The 22,731-nt window shown below is 41.3% G+C and overlaps 1 protein-coding gene across 1 annotated transcript in view; it reads right to left on the minus strand.

Annotated features, from left to right (window-relative positions):
- Positions 1-322: 322 nt before the first annotated feature.
- Positions 323-22,731, minus strand: part of ngfrb (nerve growth factor receptor b) — a 42,404-nt gene continuing 19,995 nt past the window's right edge. Inside the window, exons 4-6 of the mRNA XM_047609973.1 lie at positions 8,511-8,739; positions 6,936-7,096; positions 323-4,776 (exon numbers count right to left, since the gene is read on the minus strand). Of these exons, the coding sequence (XP_047465929.1) occupies positions 4,439-4,776; positions 6,936-7,096; positions 8,511-8,739 (728 nt within the window). The 3' untranslated portion in view covers positions 323-4,438. The remainder of the gene's footprint in view (positions 4,777-6,935; positions 7,097-8,510; positions 8,740-22,731) is intronic.

The raw sequence follows: 22,731 nt of genomic DNA on the forward strand, positions 1-22,731 counted from the left end.
CGGGGCCAAATATTAAAAATAAATAAATAAAGCATTCAAAGCCACTGTGAACTCCAGCATATAATGTATTAAATACATAAAAATATACACAATCCAACAAATAATGTGCAAAATTAACAAATAAATTCTAAATAATTTAATATATGATGAATACTCTCTATAATGTGAAGTTGTTTATTATTATTGACTTTAAAAATAAAAACAAAATAATAAATATGAATTAAACCATTTAATACCATGCACATGAATAGGATCTTATAATTAATATTTATATGACTAAAACTAATAACATTTCTTTACAATAATAAGTCAAGTTTGCAGGTTTATTTATTTATTGTTTTATTTTTATTCACATGTATTCATATGTTTTTGAGCACTTCAGGTTTCTATGTGGAATCAATACAGAGATGAGTGTCAATTCAAGACCTTTATTGTTGCTTTTACTGCTCGTCTGCTGTAAGAATTTAGCAAATTCACATTACGTATAGAATAGTATATGCATTAGTATACAAGGTACATTCACTGTCCCTCAGAGCTGTACAATTCAGTGGTGCACTGTCAGTCTTGTCACTATGAGCTACATTACCAGGACTCATTATTAATATTATTATTATTATTATTATCATTATTATTATTAAATCCCTCCCATTTGCACGATCGCCTTGTACTTTGTCTCTCAAGTGCAATATTACATCATGTTCACCTTCAGTTGGTTTTTACTGCAGAAGTGATTCAATGTCTGGTTGATCAATGAACTAAACAAATACTGTCAGGTTGCAGCTTCTGACCGCGAGGACATTGTTTTTTAACAGTTTATTATGGACAGAGGATGAACTGTCTCCAGTCTATCACCGGGCAGGACATCAGTCGGCCCATGGATTCGAACCATAGACTCTCTCTCTCTATATAAAGATGGACGGAGGAACTGCTCCTCTACAGTGAAGCCAAAGCTAGCAGAGCTCCCCCTGGTGGCTGGAGGCTGCAATATAGGTAATAAGCTCCACCCCCTCCGTGTTAGCGGGCGGCACTAAAACACTAAAATACACTTCAAAAAAATTTATTTTTTCAAGTATGGTTTAAGTCATTTTTGATGAATGTTCAAGTGTCAAGTTAGTTTATTTTAGTTCGTTATTCGACGCCATAGAAACAAGATGTGATGTAATGGTGACCACCAGTTGCCATGCCAACCGGTCCATAAAGCAGGGAGAGCTGTAAGTACAGTGTACGATCCAACATTTTCTTGTAATTGGTGGAGGTAAGGCAAACGTGCGAGTCTGGAGGAAGTGTGGGCGGGGCATCGATATCGTGGCTCCGCCCTCACAAGATGGTGCTGCATGTGTTGCCGACAAAGTAGCGTAGACACATTGCCCATATTTATATACAGTCTATGGTTCAAACCCAGCACCTTTAATAAAAATTTGATTTAGATTTAGATTTAGATTTAGAATTAGATTTAGAATTAGAATTAGAATTAGACCTTTATTTGTCCTACAATGGGGAAATTGTAGAACTTGCTGTGAGGTAATCAGTAAAACCACCAGTGTTGTGGTGGTTAGCGTCCTGATTCTTGCAGGGGCTACCAAATAATAAATTGAGCTATTAATGAAGCATAGCATCGCTATTTTTTTATTTATTTTTTTAATATATTAGCAACTTAACGTCATGCTGGTGCAAAGTTTTCACACTTTCAAGCTGAGAACATGAATCTCTCATTCACCTTGTTTCCTAAAACCTGAGCCACGTACGTTCTACGGACTAGTTTCTATCTCTATATATGTGTGTATATGTATATACTGTGACCTATATGTGAAAGAGTATGTGTGAGTACTAACTGGTGTAACTATCAGCTGCTGCAAATGTCCTTCAAGTGAGCACATTTCACATTCTGTTCAAAAGAATAATCTGTAGTTATATTAGCATAAAGGAGAGGAAGTAGCAAGGCCACAGCTGTTTTCCTGTTTTTTTAGTTTTGTCTGTAGCTTCGTTTATTATTTCTCAGCAAGAAAGCGTGTAAATATATTTCTCAAAATGGCCAAAAATATAAACGTTTTGTACCACAGCTCACTCAAACCATCGTGTAGCTGATTATAATCTTGCGTTCTTGACTCAGTTTAATGGCCTCTCGAGCTTTAACTGCTTAGATCTTTGCGACTCTGATTAATGCTAAAGATAATTTAAATACGGCCCCGTGGTGAAATGCACCGAGTACCCTCCCTCCCCCTTCCCTTTGCCCTTCTTTCCCTTTCACAAATTGTAGCGCAGCACTGAAAGTGTAACAAAATCCTGTTTACATACATATTGTACAGTGGCGCCGTCAAGGCTTCGGCTAGAACAAAACTTTAGAAAAAAAGACAAATTATTTACAAGATTAAAAAAAGGAAAAAAAAAAGAAAAAAGAAAACTAAAATTGTACAACATCAGTCAGACACCTGAAATAGTTCCCAGGCACTTGTGATGCAAAAAAAAAAAAAACATAAAGCACAGACACAGAGTAAGGACACGTTTAAGTGCTACAATCTAGAATAGAAATATAATAATACAACTGTTATGTGGGAATTAAAATACAAAATAAAATAAAAAATCAGGAATACCTTCATTTAAAGTAACACTACGGGTAAAGCTCGGTATGCTAGGGGTTAGTTGGTGATATAGGTTTAAACATAGTAAACTACTTGCTCCTTCAAAAACAACGTGGGTCCTAGTTTCTGATTTAACACAGATTAAAAAGCACATTCTGTCATGAGGAGAGGAACGCATGGTTTAACGGGCCGATTAGTGGGGATGCAAATCTCCTACGTTTCAGTAATTTAAAACGTTTCCCCTCGTCTGAATCCGTCCCATTGTTCCCAACAAAGAGGAAACAAGACACCTCTTTTCTTTTCTTTTCTTTTCTTTTTTGTCTTCGTGTGTTTGAAAGATTGTCAGCCGCAAGAGTCACTGCTTACGATTAAAGCGCAGCGCCATTTCTGTACAGATTGTTCATTTATTTAGTTGTTAGCGTAAAACCTGCTGAGTAGCAACGACGACATTCGAGATACCCTGAGAAATTTAAGCCACTGAAAACGAGAAACCCTTGATTTTTCTTTTGCATCCTGATCAAACTTTCTATCTTTTTATTTTTATGTTTTTTCGTGCACCACATTGTGAGTTACTAGCATCTTTTTTTTACACGTTGCAAATCCAATGAGCTTCAGCATAATTCGACACCTCATATTGTTTAATATCGACAGTATACGTTCCCCTCATGACAGAGCCACCGTCCACACCGGACAAGAATGTAAATGCATACGTCTGAAGGCGTGTTTGCACATGTGTGTGTGTGTGTGTGAGTGTGTGTTTGTATAGTACAGTACATGCATGCATGGCTACACTACTGTATGTGTACATGTATGTCAAGTATGTCTACATTAGGTGGGTGCACTTGTCTGCCTACGTACATACAGTTTACACTAGGTTGTTGTTGTTGGGTAACTTGAGCTTCCACCTTCCTTCCCTTTTCTGGGTCAGCGTGAAGGAGTCTATGTGGCCCCCACAGACCACCTAGTCGGCGAAGTCCAGCCAACAGTTCTTATAGCACTTGTTGGAAAAGGAAAAGTCTGCAGGAATCACTTAGGAAGAAGAAGAAGTTGAAGCTGAAGAAGTTCCACGAGTGCTGCTGCTGCTGCTGCTGCTCAGCGTCTTAAATCTAATGCAAATCATTAGAGTAGGAGTAAATAACCTTTGGCTGGAGCACAACACGTTCACTTGAAATGCATCTTTTCTCTGCTTGTCATGTTTGCAAAGATCCAGATACTCTGAGGTATGCAGGACTCATCCAGTAGCAGTAACAGACACGAGTCATTTCTCAACAAAAAAATTCCAACGTGGCGTGTGAGTAAAGTCGCCCGGCAGGTACGGCCTGTAACCTCCTCTTTGGTAGCGCAGATCTGAGAACACACTGGAAGTGCAACACAGGCTTATTGAATGCTATAAGGCCCACGCTGACTTTGCATGTTTAAGAATGAAGTTCATAAGAGAATAAAAAAAAAGAAGAAGCAGAGGATCAGGTTGGAGGAATGCAGGCACCGAGTATCCACAGGTCAAAGTTCACTGCTGCTCCGCGGTTTATGAAGTCAGAAGATGCTGAGCTCAAATAGAGTGAGATCCAGGCAGGAATGATTATAGATACTGAGACGTTTTCTTTTCACGTAGACTGTGAGTTGTTGAGAATAAATGATCACGAAGACATCCTGAAGTTAAGTGCACAGCTTCCCTTACACTCATCTGATTCTGCGTCTTACCCTTTGATTAAATGATTTATTAGGACTGGGTCATCACTCTGACTGCCGTCTTCAAGCAGGTTTTAGCATAAATTATGTGAAGTAAAGGGAATCCTTGGAAGAATACTTTAAGCTTAAGGTTCAGGTGTTTAAGGTGATGCTCACAGTTGAGCCTGAAGCTACACTACGGACGTGGCGGTGGGCTTCGTCGGGCTGAGCACCAGGCTCTGGGCGACGTCCTCTCGGTTTATCTTGCGCAGGGCTGTGCAGAGCATGTCGATGCTGGCGCTTTCTTTGCTCGCCCAGTCGGTCAGCAGCGCCCGGACGGGATGCTCCTCCTGGCGGAAGGTCGCGATCCGCTCCTCCTCGTATCCCAGGAGCCCTGCCAGGTTGCACCAGTCGCTGTCATGCATGTGGTCGCAGTCGTCCCCTTCGCCGCCCTGGAACAGGAGCTTCTCCACCTTCTCTCTGGTGTGGAGAGGAAGCAGCAGGCAAGGCTCTTCGTCCATGGTCACAACTGCAGAAGAGAACCACAAACATGCAGCTCGCTAAGCATCTGATCAGCATTAACAACTTATTTAAACTAACTAAATTTAAACTCAGTAAAGGAGTGGCAATGAAATGAACCCTCACGCCCTGATAAGACAAAAAAATCTCTGTTTCCATTTTATCTTTTGATAACTTTGTGGTAGTTCTGCTTTTTTGCCATCATATTTGGCAAAAGTGTGTATTTTTTTTTAGCAAGTTTTTGTATTTCAAACTCAAATGCTCCATTTATACACTGTGTAACCAGTACTAATCATAAATAATACCAAAAGTTTGATTAATGTCTGACTCTTAACCCTTCATATGCCATTTTTTTGATGGCATCGCAATTTTTTTCAAAAAACAAAACAAACAAACAATCAAAAAAACAACACAAATTATGAGATATTTCCAATAATATAAGTGCCAAGTAGATTTTTCTTGGGGAATTATTAAAGTCATGCGGAAGTCCTTGCTGTAGGAAAGCAGCTTGTTCATTCTCCAAAAATTACTCCAAATCCAGTGCCTGGTTGATAATGAACCTTTAAATACTTTGCACTGCAACAGGATTTTGAAACTTGGTTAAATTATTCCTTCTGCTTAAGTTAAAGTCCACTTCGTTCACTTCGTCTCACCACTACACAAAATGGTTAAAAATCAAATTAGTGCACAATAAAAAACGTTGGAAATATCACTTTTTATGCAGATGACACAGTTTTATATTCAAAGCTTCCTAAAAGCATTATCAAAGTTAACGTTACATGCAGGACGCATCACTTTGACCTGATGTTTCTTGTCTTGCTTTACTTCCTGTGTTTTTGCCCCCATTGTTGGATTGGTTTCTGCTTTGTTTTTTCTCCTTGTGTTTCGTCCTCGGTTTTGGTCTTTACCTGTTTCTTTTTTGGATTATCCTGCCATCCCTTCATTTTTGGTTTTTGAGTTTTGTGTTGAAGCCAATCTGTTGCCTTCGCTTCTTGTCTTGCATTTGGACCCTAGTTGCTACGTCACAGGTTCAATCATAGCTCCAGACTGAACATCTCAACACAAGAATGGATTCAACCTGCATCCTCTTGGTGAACTCTTACAAGTGGCTGTCAACACTTGTTTATACCTGTCTCTGCAACAGAAGTACTAGTTTGTTTTGAGTAAACATACAAAGTTATCAGGTTTGCATGAGCAACAACAACTTCCTGATTGGTATCAGGGCACTCATCCAGGCATTTTTAAAATTATCCCCAGTGTGCCATTTTGTAGTTATTTATAGCATCAAAACATCACCTTACTCTCCTTCTGTTTTAATGTCTAATGTAAAAAAAAGAAAAGAAAAGAAAAAGAATTATGCAATGTGGATGTTTCATGAGGTGGTAGTAGTTGATTTTCATACAATACTACCAAAGGAAAAGGATCAGAATCAGAATTACTTTATTTGATGCACCCAAACAACAACAACAGCTTTCTGGAGACTAATCTTCCAGAGAGGGTTAGGGAGTTAATGGCAGCGTTGGAGGACCAGAACATTTCTGGAGTAGAGAACACTCCTCTCCATGCTACATTAACTCTGACTGAAAGAAATTTATTGGACCAAATCAATTTGACTCTAGCAGAAGACAACAAAGGCAAGAAGGGAATTTAGGAGTCCACAGTGAAGGGCCTTTTATTTATGCAAAATTGTCTGACGCTGAATATTAAAAGATTGGCATCTAGTTTGTTTCGCCTCCTTTACACAAGGTCGTAAATTCTCTAAAACCGGTTTGTCAGGTTGGGACTGAAGATGTGCAGCCAAATAAACACGGTAGACTCTGTCACTGTTGGAATCCTTGTTTGCTGATTTGCTACAGTAAGTCTGAAAAGGTCATAGTCGTGGCGTCAGGGAGTCAACCAATCCAGCAGGCGGCTCATTCCTGAGAAGGATCCCTTTTCTTTTGACAACATGCTGGTAAATCTTAGTCGTGCAGTGCTTAGTTCATGTACATGCCTTTCAATACACTTATTTATGGTTTAGAAGAAGCTCATGGCTGGAGGAATTTAGCACAAGATAAACACAGCTTTTGTGCAAACACCAAATTTAACTTGATAAATGAGGGCTGTTGTATTTCTCGGTGACACAGAGCGGAGCTTGTATGCAGATATTCTACAGGCCTTGTGTGTTACCTGTCTGTGCCTGGCTCTGGCCCTGCTGGTCCTGCAGACTTTGGCTGTCCACGGAAATGCCGCTGTCACTGTGGAGCTTCTCCCCCTCGGGTGACGGTGTCTGGTTCTGGTTGGCTGTGCAGTTGTTGGCCCCTTGCTTGTTCTGCTTGCAGCTATTCCATCTGAGCGAGAATTAAAAACAGAAAAAACTCGACTTAAGTGCCAGTCGAGCTACGCTAAGGACACATATAGAGGCCTATTGATGGTGCAGAGGTGCAGCCTGTTTTTATACAGGCTGTACATAACCCATAACCAAAAACTGCAAAGGGAGATTGGATTACATTAACCTGAAGCTGAATCTTTTGTAGCTGAGCGCAAACTGGGGCCTTGAAACCTTGAAACTAAATCTGCAAAAAGGTTCAGTTCTCACCAAGACATGTGTACACAGCGCAGCCATAACTTAAATAACAAAAAAACAAGCCTACGTGCACATATGCTTTAAGAGTTCTGCACACACCCGCCTCAATTAAAAGCCACCCTCGGGATTATTCCGCATTGTTAGAAACGCTAAGGAGGTGTGTAACTTTCAAAAGAATTGTGGTTTGGATCCTGTGCCAAGAACAGCTGAGTAATCCACAACGCAGAGCTCTGACGGAAGCTCTGAAGGAGCATTAGACGATAAATATAGTGACATAATAGAGATGTGTAGCAGCTGAAGTGAATTCCTCTGAAGACACGAGGAAAATCAGAAGCAAGTTTTGACTGAAGCTATATTGACTCTGGTCAGAAGAGGCTGCAGCTTTTAACAAGATGCAGCTTCACATTTGTCCTGAAGCCGTCGTGTTGATGTGAATTTACCAACGTTCAAACCCCGACACATTCACAGTGGACCGAGCATATTGTGCATTAAACATTTAACATGGGGAGTGGAAGGAGGGACAGTCGAACATATTGTGACCCACGGGACAATGGCGTGAGAGGATTTCATTAAATATGAAATTATATTTGATGCACGTTTTGAGATTTGGAGCAATAGTTGTAAGTCTAGTGTGTCGGGAGATAAATCTAAGATGATCTAGTTAGTTCTGGGTCTCAGTGTTGCAGCTATGACTCAGTTTAACAGAGTATTTTACACATTTTTATTCCAACATTTGATTATATAATAAAATATACATTTTCAGTGCACCGTACACGAGTTGTATTACCAGCTTTTTATGAATGGGCAGATGTTTCTAGATGAATCCATTAGTTGGCTTTTTAAGAAAGCTGTGGTTTATTTTATTGGTTTATCATCACGAAAGATGAAAACACAAGCAAGAGAATCTTAAATCGTTAGCCTGACGTTATTTTTCTATTTATATTGTATTAGTAAGTAAAACAAAATTGAAGGCAAACATAATGGTTTCCTGAAACTACGTTCAGTATCTTCTTCCTTTAACCTCCTGAGTCCCTGCGTCCTCATATGGGGACATTAAGTTTTAGGTTTGTTTCAGCTTCTTATTCTGCTACATTTATACTTTTATTCTCATAATTAGATACTAGTTGGTGTGAAAATTTGAAACTTTTCTAGTTTAAGTGATGCTGCGTCGCTCTTACTTCTTGAAGATGATGAAGGCCACGAGCCCGGCGACCATGGCTGCCAGGATGGAGCAGTAGATGGGGATGAGTTTATCGTTCAGACCCTGGTACAGAAGCTCCTGGGTGTCTCCGTTGTTGTTGTTGGTGGTGGGGGTGCTTTCTGGGGGCTCCTCCGGGGGGGTGTCGTTCGGCAGCAGGTCGTCGTAGGGCGTCGTGGAGGAAACAGAAGTGAAAGTCGTGGCAGTCACTGCCGGGAATAAGACACAGGGAGGGAAAGAGGGAGGGAGCTCGTTAAACTCTTCAATAAAACAATAAGATGCCTCATTTCAGATATGGAACGGACATTTAAGCAAACAGAGGCCAATTTCCACACCCCGCACTCCCTCCCCGTGGCTCCGTATCTGGGTTTGTGGAGGCTGCAAACAGCTGCTTGATTGTTAGAGATGGCACAGGTGTCAGCTGTGGAAGTTTAATGATGATTCTTTGAGGATTTGTTCAAAAAAACAAAAAGTCTCACTATTTAGCAACAGGACCTAAAGACATAATGTCAATTATAGATTTTTCCTCAAACCTCCTCATAATCGAAGGTAAAGGTAAGAGATTGAGTGTAGAGCTTCAGACTCCCTCCATGTGAAGATACTTCCAGCCTACACTGATCATCCATAACATTATGACCGGTAGAAGTGAATCTTGTGATGATTCAGTGTTCTGCTGGGAAACTCTTGGACTCTTGGACCTCCAAATTCACTAATTCCCGAACTGATCCAAGTATGCGTGGGATGATCCACAGAGGCCCCTCCCCCTCACATAATGTCACAATGTTATGCCTGATCTGTGTATGGTTATAAAATCATCTCCAAAGGGGAAATGTGGCAACAAATAATAGCTTGTATATTACTTTTTTTTGGCTTCCATGTATGCACACACTCATTACATCCCACATCTCTCGGCCCCCCCCCACCCGCCCAAACCCACCTTCCTCTCCGGGGAGCCATTAATGAGTCTAAGTGCGAGTTTGTCCATCCAGTTGAGCCCACATTCCCTGCGACCATTAGCAGACGTGAGCGCTGCTCACCGCGGATGTGGAAACCAATCCTCGCCTGTCACTCACTCACAGTTACTCACATCACCAACAGGAAATAACCCCGTTGGCTTCCACGGGCTCTGAATACCTCAGGAGAGCAGCTGGAGTGCACGGCGGCCATTCTTCACTAAGGAGGTGAAGACATTATTTTTTATTATTATTATTGAGATGGATGAAGGAGCTTTGAGGATAAGTTGTTTACAGCAGTTCACTGAGACTAATGTCACCTCATTGTGCTGCGTCCATCGTTCATAACCTTCGAGGCCACTGGCTTATTTTTACCACCTAAAGGACGATGCTGCTGCAAATGAATTAGTTTTTAGTGCAGCATCTTCCTGCTACTTTGTTGGCGCTTTATTTTCCTGAGAGTCGAGTCAGTCACATGGTTAAACCTTCAGGTGTTATACAAATAACCTCGAGACGCTTTGCTGAACCAGACCTGAAACCTCCAGAACAAACACGAAGGCGACGGTGGCAAGAAAAAACTCTTTTGAGGCCGGTCATGTAGTATAAATTTTATGGGTGTGTAAACACATTCAGAGTTTAATTGCAGGTGTAAACTTTTTATGATCAGTCGCATTAAGATAGGATTGATCCGAGCTACTGCGGAGCGGCAACTTTTATTCTGGGTTCAAATAAACTTTCATTCATTCATTTTGCTAATTTACATTAACAAGGCTGTTCATTCATTTAATTTAGCTTTAGCAGTAGGTGACGCTAGCGTGTTGAACACTACAACTAACAAAAACAAAGCCGACTTTAGCCAAACTGAAGCTAGCTAGCAGAACTAAAAGAATGCACACATGGTATTTCTTCAAAGGAAACAAGGTTAAATGTGTTTGTCATGTGTGGAATGAAACTGTTAGATGTTCACTGGTGCAAAAGATGATTAATGGATTAATGTTTCTGGGGAAAAAAAAAAGAAAGACATTCAACCTCGTTAAAGGTTGAAGTCTTGTTGACTTCATGTGATGCTCAGCTGCTGTTTCCTTAACTCTTGCTTTACATTAACTCTTTATAGGGAACAAACTTCTTCATCATATAGTTCCTCTCAGGGTCTAACGTGTTCTACAAGGTCCATCAGCTCTGATGTGACAAATACATGTTTACTTTTGTTTAACCCTTTGACGTCCACACTGAGCATCTGTGCAAAAGCACCGTAGCTTAAGAAGCATAAAAACAATGGTTAGAAATGAAGCATTTTATTGTCTCCTACTACTACAAAAAAGATGACAATGCCAGTCAAAGGGTTGAGGACCAGGAACCAGATATGGTTCGCATATGCTGTAAAATCAACCTGTACCACACATCTCATACATCATATTTTTCATGCACTTCTGGTTAGATGCTAAGCTGCATTTTGTTCCTCTGTACCTGAACACGTCTTTAAAAAATCCTCTCTTAAAACTCTTTTGTTTTTTCCTTTGGCTTTTAACTCAGTTTGAGATGTTAGGTCTTATGATTTTAATATTGTTTTATTTGCCCTAATTTATCTGAACAGCACTTTGGTCCAACCGTGTTGTTTTAAAGTGCTTCATGAATAAAGATTGATAATGACAATAAAGTTGAATCTTATCTAAAATCATTAATCTCTTTTTTTTTTTTAAAAAAAAAGGAAAGAGAATCTAGTGCGATAATAAGACTCCAGGGTTAAACTTTAGGATTTACAGTTATTTCGATGAGGTGCCTTATAAAGGGTTAAAGATAATATCCTGCGGAAACAAACCAGGTCTTAAGAGGAGAAGACAAATATATGGTTTATAGCTTCACTGGTCGATACTATAACTATGATATTTATCTTAACGTCCAGTTCCTTCATCTCGTCCTCTTTAAGCCACATACGTCCACCACTGCACTTGTCTTTGACCGTCCAACACACACAGAGGAAATGAGACACCATTCATTGACAGAGATCTTCTTTGTCCACCCCCCCTCCCCCTTCCCCATCCTCCCATCCATTCTCCTCGTCCTTCAATCCTCCCCCCATTTTCACTCAGCTCTATCAGGACTTCTCCGTCTCTTCAGTAACTTTTTTCTTTTCTCACGTCACTCCAGCCTCACATACAGTCGAACCTCTAATGGTTTTTATTAATCATGAATCTATCAGATCAATCTTTTAACTCATCCATTCCCTCCCTTCGCCGATGGTCAGCAATAAAAAAAAAACAAAGCCCTGAGTGCCTCTACTGAACCACTTGTACATGGGACGGTCCGGCTTCAGGGGAGGGGACTGACCTCCTCCTCCTCCTCCTCCTCCTCCTGCTGAGCTCAGCTTGTTTCCAGTCCACATAGTGCTCAGTGGTTACTGGACCAGGGCTCTCAGACTGAGACATCATGATCAATGCAACAACGAGCCACTTATTCTGCACCCATGGGAGAGGATCTAGTGCAATTTTAGGAGGAAAATTATAAAGGATTAGTATTTAAATCCCCCTTTTTTTCTGCCACAAACAACAAGTTCAGTGTGAGAAAATGTTATTAAACATAACTAGAGAAAACCACAATGGTTCGTTTATGTGGTGGATTTGCTTTTTGAGGTTTAGGCCACGTCCACACGAAGCAAAAACATCTTTTTCTTCTCCCGTTTTTCCTTGACGCTGTTTCGAGAACTTCTGCGTGAAGGAGGCTGTAGTACATATCCCAGGCCTATGTGTGGCGCTAAACACATTCTGAACCTCGAAAATTAAGCCAGAAGTGGGCGGAGCCTGCAGTCACCATGTTGGATGAGCTTTACTCCGCCCACACTCGGATACTCCAGATATTAACATGGGGGGGTCGTGTTGGGATGGAGCTAAAGCAGCCTGGACATTGAGACCCGCCCACCTAACTCTTTGCTACCTGTTAGCGCAAGCTAACACCTGTCACTCAAAGCAGAAAGCCCTTAATTATGCAGAAAATTAAACCTTAATAACAAAAAATGCAACAGTCGTCATGAATAGTGAAATAAACTATTGAAAATCATTTTTGTACCAGGCTGTAAACATGTTTAATGATGCTGTAAAGTTGGGCTTTTTAACATGGGGGTCTATGGGGATTTGCTCCATTTTGGAGCCTCTAGTGGCCACTCGATGAACTACAGCTTCGACCTGGAGGTTGTACAAACACACAGTCTGGATTTCACCTATAAACCCTTTTAGTTCATCGTAGTGGTGAAGCAACAGTTTATATTGGAACCAGCCACCCAACAATCATGTTGTTATGAGACGTTGAGGGGGATTTTTTGGGACCTGGATTCAAAAAGGTTGCAGACACCGAAAAATCTGGATCCATCACGACAGTCGGCCTAAAAGTCGTATTCGTGTGGACGCGTTCTTAGACACACAACCAAACAAACTGAATGATAAGATGCGAGACCTTCTATTGTTCCATTGTTTTCTTTTCTCCACTTCGCTTGAATTTGGGCGACGTTTGTCACCACTTAAAAAAAAAGAGTCTGCAGAGCCGTGTGTCACATGAGGGTCAGTGCAAAAAAACAAAAAAAAAACAAAAAACAACACAATAAACGAACGGTTCAAGAGTGCAGCATTCAAATAAAACAACTATGTAGAGTGATTTGTTTGTTCACAGCAGGAACGGAACGTGGGAGTTGAGTTGAAACAAGAACCCAGACTAAGACTAAACACATTCGTTTGTTCTATTTAAACATATGCAGTGAGAATGGGAACATCTTTGATGTTGTCTAGCTGGATATTTGTGTTCTGTGATCCTGTTGCTGTTCATTATTACTGCAAACCCTCGTTTTCTGGTCTAAGAGTTGAGCATATTCCTCTCTGGGTGTCGTTTGTCATCACTTAAATACTTTTAAGACTCATGCACATGTCATGATACGTTAGGAGTCTACGTGGCTGCGTGTCGCACGTCATTTAAAACGTATGGCACATCACCGCCGCTGTAGTTTAACGCTTAGTTTAAAGGAGTTTGAGCCTGGAGACATGAAAAGTTCATAAATTAAAAAGCTTGCTGCAGGTTTTTATTGAGATCACATGTTGTCATCATTAATTTCCTGAAGTCCTTCCTCAACACGTCCTGAATCTACCACCCACACACTCACTCACAACCTGGTCAGAACATAACAAACCCGTCATTAAAGTCATAAAGAGCTTTTCGTAATAGCAGGTTAAGTCAACTGTGTAAAAAAAACATTTATAATATCTGTTGTTAAGCAAAACTCGTGGCTGTTAATGAAATTACTGGAATTTTCCCCTCGTGTGTCTTTGTCTGGTATCTGATGAACTTGTGACGGGAAATATTCAAACTAATACCTACAGAGTAATTATATAGAAAGGACTTGTTGCCTCGTGCCTCTGTAACCGGTGCATGTCGGCCGTGTCTGCAGCAGCCACACCTGGGCTCAACTCCCCATTCCTCCTCACTCCAGCCTCTCGCAGACTCAAACAGGTGTTGCTGCTGTTTCCACAACATATACTTAAAAAAAGGCTGAGTCTGGAGAAGGAGGGACTCGCTTTTATGTTGCATGTGATTACAGCTGAGCAGAGCCGGAAGCAAGAAGCTGAAACACCACTTTTTTATTCTGTATCTGTGCGTCATGCTCATGTTTTGATCCACGTGCAGCCCCTTCATAGACCTGGTCTTCATAGACCTGGTCTTCACAGGCCTGGTCTTCATAGACCTGGTCTTCATAGACCTGGTCTTCACAGACCGGGTCTTCTTAGACCCCGTCTTCTTAGACCCCGTCTTCATAGACCCCGTTATCACCTTTAACTGGTTCTGATCAGTGCATCTGTTTAAATGTCAAGTCATTCTGTTACGGGAAACTTCATACGAGTCACTTCTCAGAAAAGGTTTTTGAGTCATTCCAGTTACTGAGTCAGTCAGACCCTGAACACAAGCTCCACCCACTCATTCATACCCCGATCAGACATAACATTATGACCACCTTCCCAATACTGTGCAGGTCATGAGGTCATCAGAGAACGGACATGGACCTTCTGAGGGCGTCCTGTGGTGTCTGGTCCAGAGCGTATATTAGAGAGAGTCTGTCCAACCAGAGAACAGAGCGTCTGAGCTGTCACTCTATGCTGATTGGTTCTGAGCTGGTCACATGTCTCATGGGCGCCATGTTGGATGCATCTAACCAATATTCATCCATAGAGAAGTGGCAATAACAGAGAATAAAGTTGGATTTAAAGTTAAAATATGCCACAGTGCTCAGCCTACGGCTCCAGCACAGGATCAGGAAAACACGGAGGAAACTCCACCGTTTCCCCAGTGAACAAAAACGGAGAAAGTTATGGAGCAGAAGATTAAAAGGAAGAACTGGATGTCAAACTGGTTTCTCTCTATTATGTGATGAGGTAAATGTCAATGTCTCTCTTTGACGTTTGTTAAGATTTTACATAGAAAAATAAAGTCACACCATCATTAATGTGAACGTTGATCTCATGAATGAAGTTTGAAGTTAGCCTAGCCTTATGCTAACCTTATGCTAGCTAGTTATTCAGACTAAAGGCTTAGAAAAATAGCAGCTAGCGTCATATATACTGTGAAACCCATGTGTCATGTAATTTATGTCCATGTAGACGGACACATTTAACTGACACGTAACCTCAGTTATTACTAAGTTATTATGGCTAGCATGCTAATGCTAATACTAAATAACAGTAAGGTGAGTTTAATTTTCACAATTTCTGAGTATTTCTAATTTTTCTGAGTAATTTCTAACTTTTAACGGTGATGGATGAAGACGGAGACTGAGGAGAAGGTAAACACAGCTCCATGACTGATGAGGTGATTGGGCTACAAAGGCTCATTTAAGATATTTAAAGGAAGTAGACGCTGGGATATTTAAGTGAGGACCTTTTACATATTTACAGACGTTGGCAATAACATTTATAGGCCGGTTAATGGTGGAAATAAGACATTTCATTCAACATAACACATCAACCCATAGAGTTACACTGTAGAATCTAATCTCTGATGTAGCAAACATGGCGCCATGATTAGAGTTGGACAGACTCTCTCTAATATATGGCTCTGGTTTGGTCTAGGTCAGTGCTACATGTCTAATGAATACCAGATCCAGCAGTTTCCCAGCAGAACGTTGAATTGTCACAAGATGGTTTAAATGTTATTTACTTCTCTAAAACCACTGATTTGAGACAGGAAAACAATCATTTCATCAACAATTCTCAGAGGGGAAACGTTTGTCTTTTTCTCTCTCAAACTCGCGCCAATATAAATGTAAACTGTGCAAAATTACAATTAAGTTTCAACAGTGCAACGTTAGAATAAAACAACTACGCACAGAATGGAGCCTTTCCTGCAACACGTTCGTTCTCAGCAAAGTTGGAGATGAGTTGAAACGAGGAACCAGACTAAACACATCGATGCATTTGTTCTATTTAAACAAATGCACGAGGAATCATGGTTTCATCCAGGATTCGCTCTTCACTAGTGTTGACTTAGAGTTCACCCCAGTGCCTGAGCTCTGTGTGAACATTTTTTTTTTATTACATCTGTGATCGTGTTTCATCATTTATGAAGTGATTGTTTATAACTGCGACCTGCGAGCGCTTGTTTTATGGCCTGAGAACATTTACACATTTTCCTATCGTGAGAGCAGTTTAGACAGGAGCAGAAAACCTTGAAGCTGCCTCCTTTCGCAAATCACTTCGTACCTTAGGAGCCACACCCTGTAATATATCTTTATAAACTGTGGTATACACACTATATTTTCATCATCTGAAGCTTAAAAGAGAAGATATATTCGTCCTCTGGGTGGTATATGGGATAGCTTTTTGAACCAAACAGAGCTCTGGACATGAGAGTAAATGCTGCATGATGCAATATGTCATTTAGTTCTTCTGGTTTCATTGATAAAAGTTAAAGATTCAACCAACGCATTTTTAAACCCTGAAACTTGTTATTTTTATTTTTTTAACTTTGATTCCTCCAGAACTAAACCACATAGAGTGATTCTGACTTTTCTGATAGAAACTTCAGTCTTGACTTTCAGAAGAGACCAAGACCATGAATGAGTAAAATGCTCATGAACTACATTCAGTTTACTTTTTCCTAAATATCTTTTTTTTAAAAAGCTGAAATGAGAAGAAGCTAAAACATTTAGAAACTGGGTGTTGATTTGTTGTCGTCTTGTGGTTTTACTTAAGGAATCAGACTTTTCTTTTTTCCTTTTCTAAAAGAACTGGTCCATGTGTTTAGCTTTGTTTCACTAATGTCTCTAATTTAACCGCGCCCTCTTGTCCAGTCTTAGCGTTGCACTTTCTCTTCTTTGTTGCACCTGATCACTGACAACAGTAAATCCTTCCCTCTGTTTAGTTGATGTGCCTTTGACGTTTATGATTTAAAACTGGTTTTTCTTTTCTCCTCCAGGCTTCCAGCTCGTTTCCTACCTTACATGACCCGATCTCGTTTCACCGCGCACGCTTGCTTTCGGACACGCCCCTAAATCCGCGTGCAGGTGCACGTGATTTCGCACGTCGCACACGAGCGCAGGCGCGTGCACGTGCACGTGCAAGCGTGCGTCTGTTCTGCGGCAGAATGTGATCAGCACTCGTAGAGGTCAACCAGAGAAACCCGAGAGTGCGGAGGAGTAACTCCATCTCTTTTATCGACCAGGCCACATTCTCAGCATCTGCTCCCTCTCTCCACTCTCACAGGCTTCCTCCGGCTCTTTCTTTATCCCTCCTCCCCGTCTACCGTTGTCATTGTCATTTATTATTATTATTTTCTGTTCTGGATCTAAATTGTCTTTAAAATATGCAACCAGTGAATAAACAATGGCTTATTATATGGGATTCTTAACAAGGATTTATCTTGGGAAACTTTAGCCACTAACCTTTTCTTCCTAAAACAAATAAACACATGCAGAGATGGAAATTAATGCATACATTGAGGTTAAATACTAATTTTATTTAGCACAGTTTAAGGGACTTAAAGGAAAATGCAGCTCTGTGTGTCGTCTAATATAAAATCCTAACTTCTTCTCTGCATCTTGGTGTAAGAATTCTGCAGCACATAGATTTGAAAACTACAATACTGACTTTTCCTTTGACGGGCAACAAATGAGCCACAAAGCAGTAATTCAGCCCCTGCCACCATCGACTGTATGGCAGATAGCGTCGCTGTGAGAAAGGCTCGACTCTGCTCGACAGAATCCAAAAATCCTCACCAGGACACAATGAAACCCCGACTCCCGGGCACCGGCTCTTGGCGAGGAATAGATGGCACGAGTGGAGGCGCAAGTGTTGTGGTCACCCTTGCCACCGGAGTCGCTCACACATGCCAGATCACCTCAAAGAAATGTTCTCTTGGTATTTTCGGGGAGCTGGTGGGGGGGGGGCAGATTCTCCAGGAGACGGAGTCACAACAGACAAGCGGCCAATTCTTGTCGGTCAGAGGAGAAAGAGACACAGTCGACTTTAACACTTCCTTCGTGGTTACAATGCTACGTAGTGTTTGCAAAAAAAAAGGGGGTTGAGGAGAGAAGGTCAGCTGTGGCCGTGCAGCGCGACTTACGATATAAGTCAGTAGATGTGAGGGGACCGGGTCGACGTTGCACAATGAGAGACTGTGCACGACAAAGACGGGGAATTGTTTAGTCGGACAGCTACTGATCTGGCAACGCTTCGGACGCAGAAAATCGGGAATGTCGATGGCATTTCATCCTTTATCATTCTCCTCATTTATCTGTCTGTCAAACGCTCGTTGGAAATTGACCGTCCAACTAAGGCGCTCGCATTAAATTCTAGCATTTGACAGTCATGGCCCGGGAGCAATAGCTGCACACGGTGGGCCTGTCAATCTTTGGACCAATTTAAACTGAAGCGATGGTCTAAGCTTTAAATTTTACAAGATTTGAGACGGTGGTGTCTTTATTTTAGCCTCTCAGAGAAGTTTAACCTAACCTAACCTAGGCCGTGACATCATACGTGCAGCCATCAAATACTTCAACCTCCCTTTAAACGAGTTTTAAATACGTGGCATCATCATCCAGTTTACACAGCCCGACCGCAGAGCTCGCTGCAGATGATTAAATCTGCCAGAACCAGTTGTGTTTTTTTTTTTTTTTTTCCAGGAGAAGCCTCCCATCGTCCCACTTTGGCCTCGTCGGCCGCTCCTGCTTTGAACTGGTCTGATCCTGATGCGGCGCATGGTGCTGGTTAGCCCATGGTGTTCTCTGACTTCTCGAGGGCAGCATGTCGATTGCTAAGGTCAACCAAACTCAGGAAGGAAACAGCCCCCTCCTCCTCCTCCTCCTTCAACTCACCTATCAACTCAATAACCGAATATGAACCTGGCCCTCGATCCCTCAACCACCGAACCTTCGTCCATGATGCCCACTCACTCATCTCACTGATTCCAGAGGCAGTATCAGTGGCTCAGAGTGTGTGTGTTCTGCAGGTTCAAGTAATCTCCTGATCTCTCTTTCTGTGCATGCATGCACATGAATAATATAATTGCATGTGTGCAGCAAACAATACAACCTGTTGCCCTTTTTTGCAGCACAACCAGAACCCCAGGCTTTGGGTGAGAGGTTCAAACTGAAGCGTTCAACTCTGGTATAAAAGAGGCTTGTCACGGTTTGTTAGCCGGCCACTCCTATTGATAATACTGTTGAAAATAATCTTGACGGGCAGTAGCCGATCCCGTCGGCCTCGTTACAAGCCACTTTCTAAGTCTTTCTAATACCCAAACCATGCAAAACAAACTCATTACCCCTGTCAATGAAGTCAAGAAAACACAGCGAGGGAGAAGGAACTTGTTGAGACAAACACAGGCCGGCTGGATTAATGAATTACAGAACATAAAGGGCGGCGGGTGTGAAAAAAGCTTTGGACTTTGACACCAGTGAACCTTATTTACGTCCTGAACCTACTGCACATGGTCAAATCTGGTTAAATGAAGATGTTATGTCTCATGTTCCAACCTGTGAGCGCATTGGATATTACTGGAGGAGATGAATATTTGGCAAAACTAAAAATAATAGAGCAGATACTTAAATTGACTTGCAGAGTAATTGCACAATTTCTCAACTTTCTTTGCTGCTATGTAGCAACACACAACAAGTCTGTGGTGACGTCTGTAAAAAAAAAAAAACAGTGGAAAGTAATGAAATCTATATTCTTGATGTGAATAAAAACAGGCTGCAACTCAGCACCAACAGGAGCATTTAATAGTCTGCAGACTCTTTCTTGTTCTTGTTTGGTGAAGTTGCTAAATGAATGATGTGCAGAGGATTTGGACCGTTCCCCTGCTAGCATTAGCAGTAGCAATGTGCGATAAGTCATCATACACGATATGTCGCCAAAAACAATTCCAATGATAAGAATTTGCCTTCTTATGATGAATGCGTTTAATGCAAGTTGATGACGTGGGTGTGCAACAAATGTGTCCCACATGTCCCAGGTTTCCAAAAAAGCAAATCAAAAAAAGATGATGGCTAAAGATAGCAACACAACAACTTTATTAAAAAACGCGTCACATCGTTTGGTAAATTCAGTCCCGGTCCCCGAAAATGTCCCTGATTTTAGCTTTTTATGAATGATGAAAAAAATGTTTTGTTTTTTTTTTATTGTTATTGACTTTCCAGACATAGCAGTTTAAACATGTTTAAATATGAATAAATATGTCAAAATAAACTAAACCGTAATTGTCCCTGTTTCTTCATTTCATCTTGATAACATTTAATACTTTTTTCTCCACTGTTAATGTTCCCTGATTTCAATCCAGAAAAATATACCGGAATGACACACTGGTAACTCAAGGGATCACATTTTTCATGTTCACATTTCAGATTTGTTTGATCAGTCGCTGCAGTTTATTCAACAACTTAAACCTGTAGTTAAGCAGCTTATTTGACTAGAATACGTCTGTATCATCTGAGAGCTCTAAAGACAGATTGTAGAGACAGATCGAATCAAAAACAAGGATTGAAATAATCATATTTTCATCTGTAGTATTTTTTCCATCCACTGGGCTCCTCACTTCTTCTAGGAGGCTGATGATTAAAGCATCATGGCACTGGTTTACTACTTCATTCAACTCTATTCTATTCTCTAATAAAATCCCACATTTTCGCCCACTTAATCATGTCGCAGAGTGCACGTCCCCTGAGGAAACTCACACTGCCCGATCATCCCACAAAACCCCCACGGCGTACGAGCCGTCCACCGTGACCTCCGACCTCTGGCCTCGCCGTGCCGGCCTTGCAGAAGAATAGAAGTCATATCACACGTCTTCAGATAAGCATCTTCCCTTCAACTCGTCAACTCCGACGTGGGTCTAAGCCCGAATAAGTCTGGTCAGTGTTAGTGTGTTTTACCAAGAGAGCCTCAAAACATTACATTAGTCCCTCTGGAAGAGTTGTGGGAAATTAGATTTGCACCCCACATGTCAGATGAGCTCGCTTCCACATAAGGAACTGCGTAAGAGAGAATCCACAACCTGAACTAAATGTCGATAACCTGCACTAGCCTTCAGTTAAACGACGTCTCAAGTTACGACTCGTCTTTTCATGGTCAGCGGCCTTCCTCCCGTTCCCTCCACCTTCTTCCTGGCTGTGTTTAGCCTTCAGGGCCTGCGTCGCCCGACTCCCCGGCATTAATGGACGTGGGCGTCTGGCAGCGCAACAGATTTGCGAGCCTTGATAACGCTTGTGCTTTTGGTAAAAAGATTACATTAGAAATAAAAGGCGCATAATCGGGTTAGAGTGAAGAATAACATATGACAATGAAGCCCATAGACGGCGGGCTGTAAGTCATCATGCCTGGAACCGCAGCAAGCTCACATTCATCATGAGGTAGACTTTGTTAGTTCGAATCTAAATGAGGTTTTACTATTAGAGCCCTGGCTCCTTATATCTTGATCTCGCATGAATCATCTCTCTGAACGCCACGCCTCGCTCCCAGCACTGATTCAAGCTGCCTCCGAGCGTCATCATCATCATCATCAATGGAAGATGTGTTTGTCTTTTTTTTTTTTTTCCCTTTAACAGCTGGAGGGCACTTGGAGTCGAGCACACTGTGTCCACTTCTGTTTATCAAATGACCTTTTCTGTCTCCGGCTACAGTTTCCCAGGTTCTTGTTTTGGGAGCTGAGCAAACGCTGCACAATTTATTAGTCGCATGAACCCACATGTTATACATTTTAATGCTGACTGTGTGTAGTTTCAGTTTAATATGCAAGTTAAATAAATTGTAAATGGTTTATTTTGCAACTCGAGGTCAGTGAAATCGACTCTCGTTCATGCACATTTTAAGTTTTCTTTATATAACGCATGAGTTTAACAAGTTTAATCTGTAGCGTCTATAAGAGCATCATGTCGACTAGATCACGTGACGATAACAACATGGCCGCCCCCTAGAAGACAGGTGAGGAACCAAAGCGATTACTGTTTACGTTCCAGTGATTTGAACTGTTACTCTGCACCTGCTGCCTGGAACTCACTGCAGAAAATTAAAGGAACCGATCGCCCGTGTTTCATAAAATTTGTTTAAATGTAAATCCTGAGTATTGGTCCTGTTGTTTTCATCTTCCATTTTATCGTATTTTATATGTGTTGTTGTGTGAATTGCTGACAAGATGGCAAATTCTCGCTGTTCTTAATTGCTGCAACTTTCCTAGGCTGCCGTCTTGGCCCTTTCTCCCCAACCTGGTTAAATAAAGTCTAATAAATAGTGTGTAGAAATACTTCACTAATGATGATGCTAATGATGATAAAGTACTACTGCAATGCATCTGGAAAGACATGCTAAGGCTAACGCTATCAGAGGAAAATCCAAATCCTCTGGACATCAATCAGTAACAACTTCACCAAACGTCCTGAGGTAACAGAGAGAAGGTTATTAGAGGAAAGTTATTAGATCTTTAACTGCAGATAAATACCTGCCACACTATCCCATCTAACAACACACTGTGGACTACTATTAAATGCTAGTGATGATGCAGCCTGTTTTTATACAGGCTATACATATCTGCAGCTCAGCGCATGCAGCACACGAGCCGTCTGTTCTCAGCATGTGTATTCAGATCAGGAATATAGATTTCATTACTTTCTACTGGGTTTTTATTAGCGATGTCAACTCGTACAACCCCTAGCGTCTGCCCAGCGTAGGCCGCCAACAGTAACTCATACATAAAACATTAAAAAGCTTTAAACTCTGCAAATACACG

This window comes from Mugil cephalus, chromosome 16 (genome assembly GCF_022458985.1).
Source record: "Mugil cephalus isolate CIBA_MC_2020 chromosome 16, CIBA_Mcephalus_1.1, whole genome shotgun sequence".
In the NCBI taxonomy this organism is placed as follows: Eukaryota; Metazoa; Chordata; class Actinopteri; order Mugiliformes; family Mugilidae; genus Mugil; species Mugil cephalus.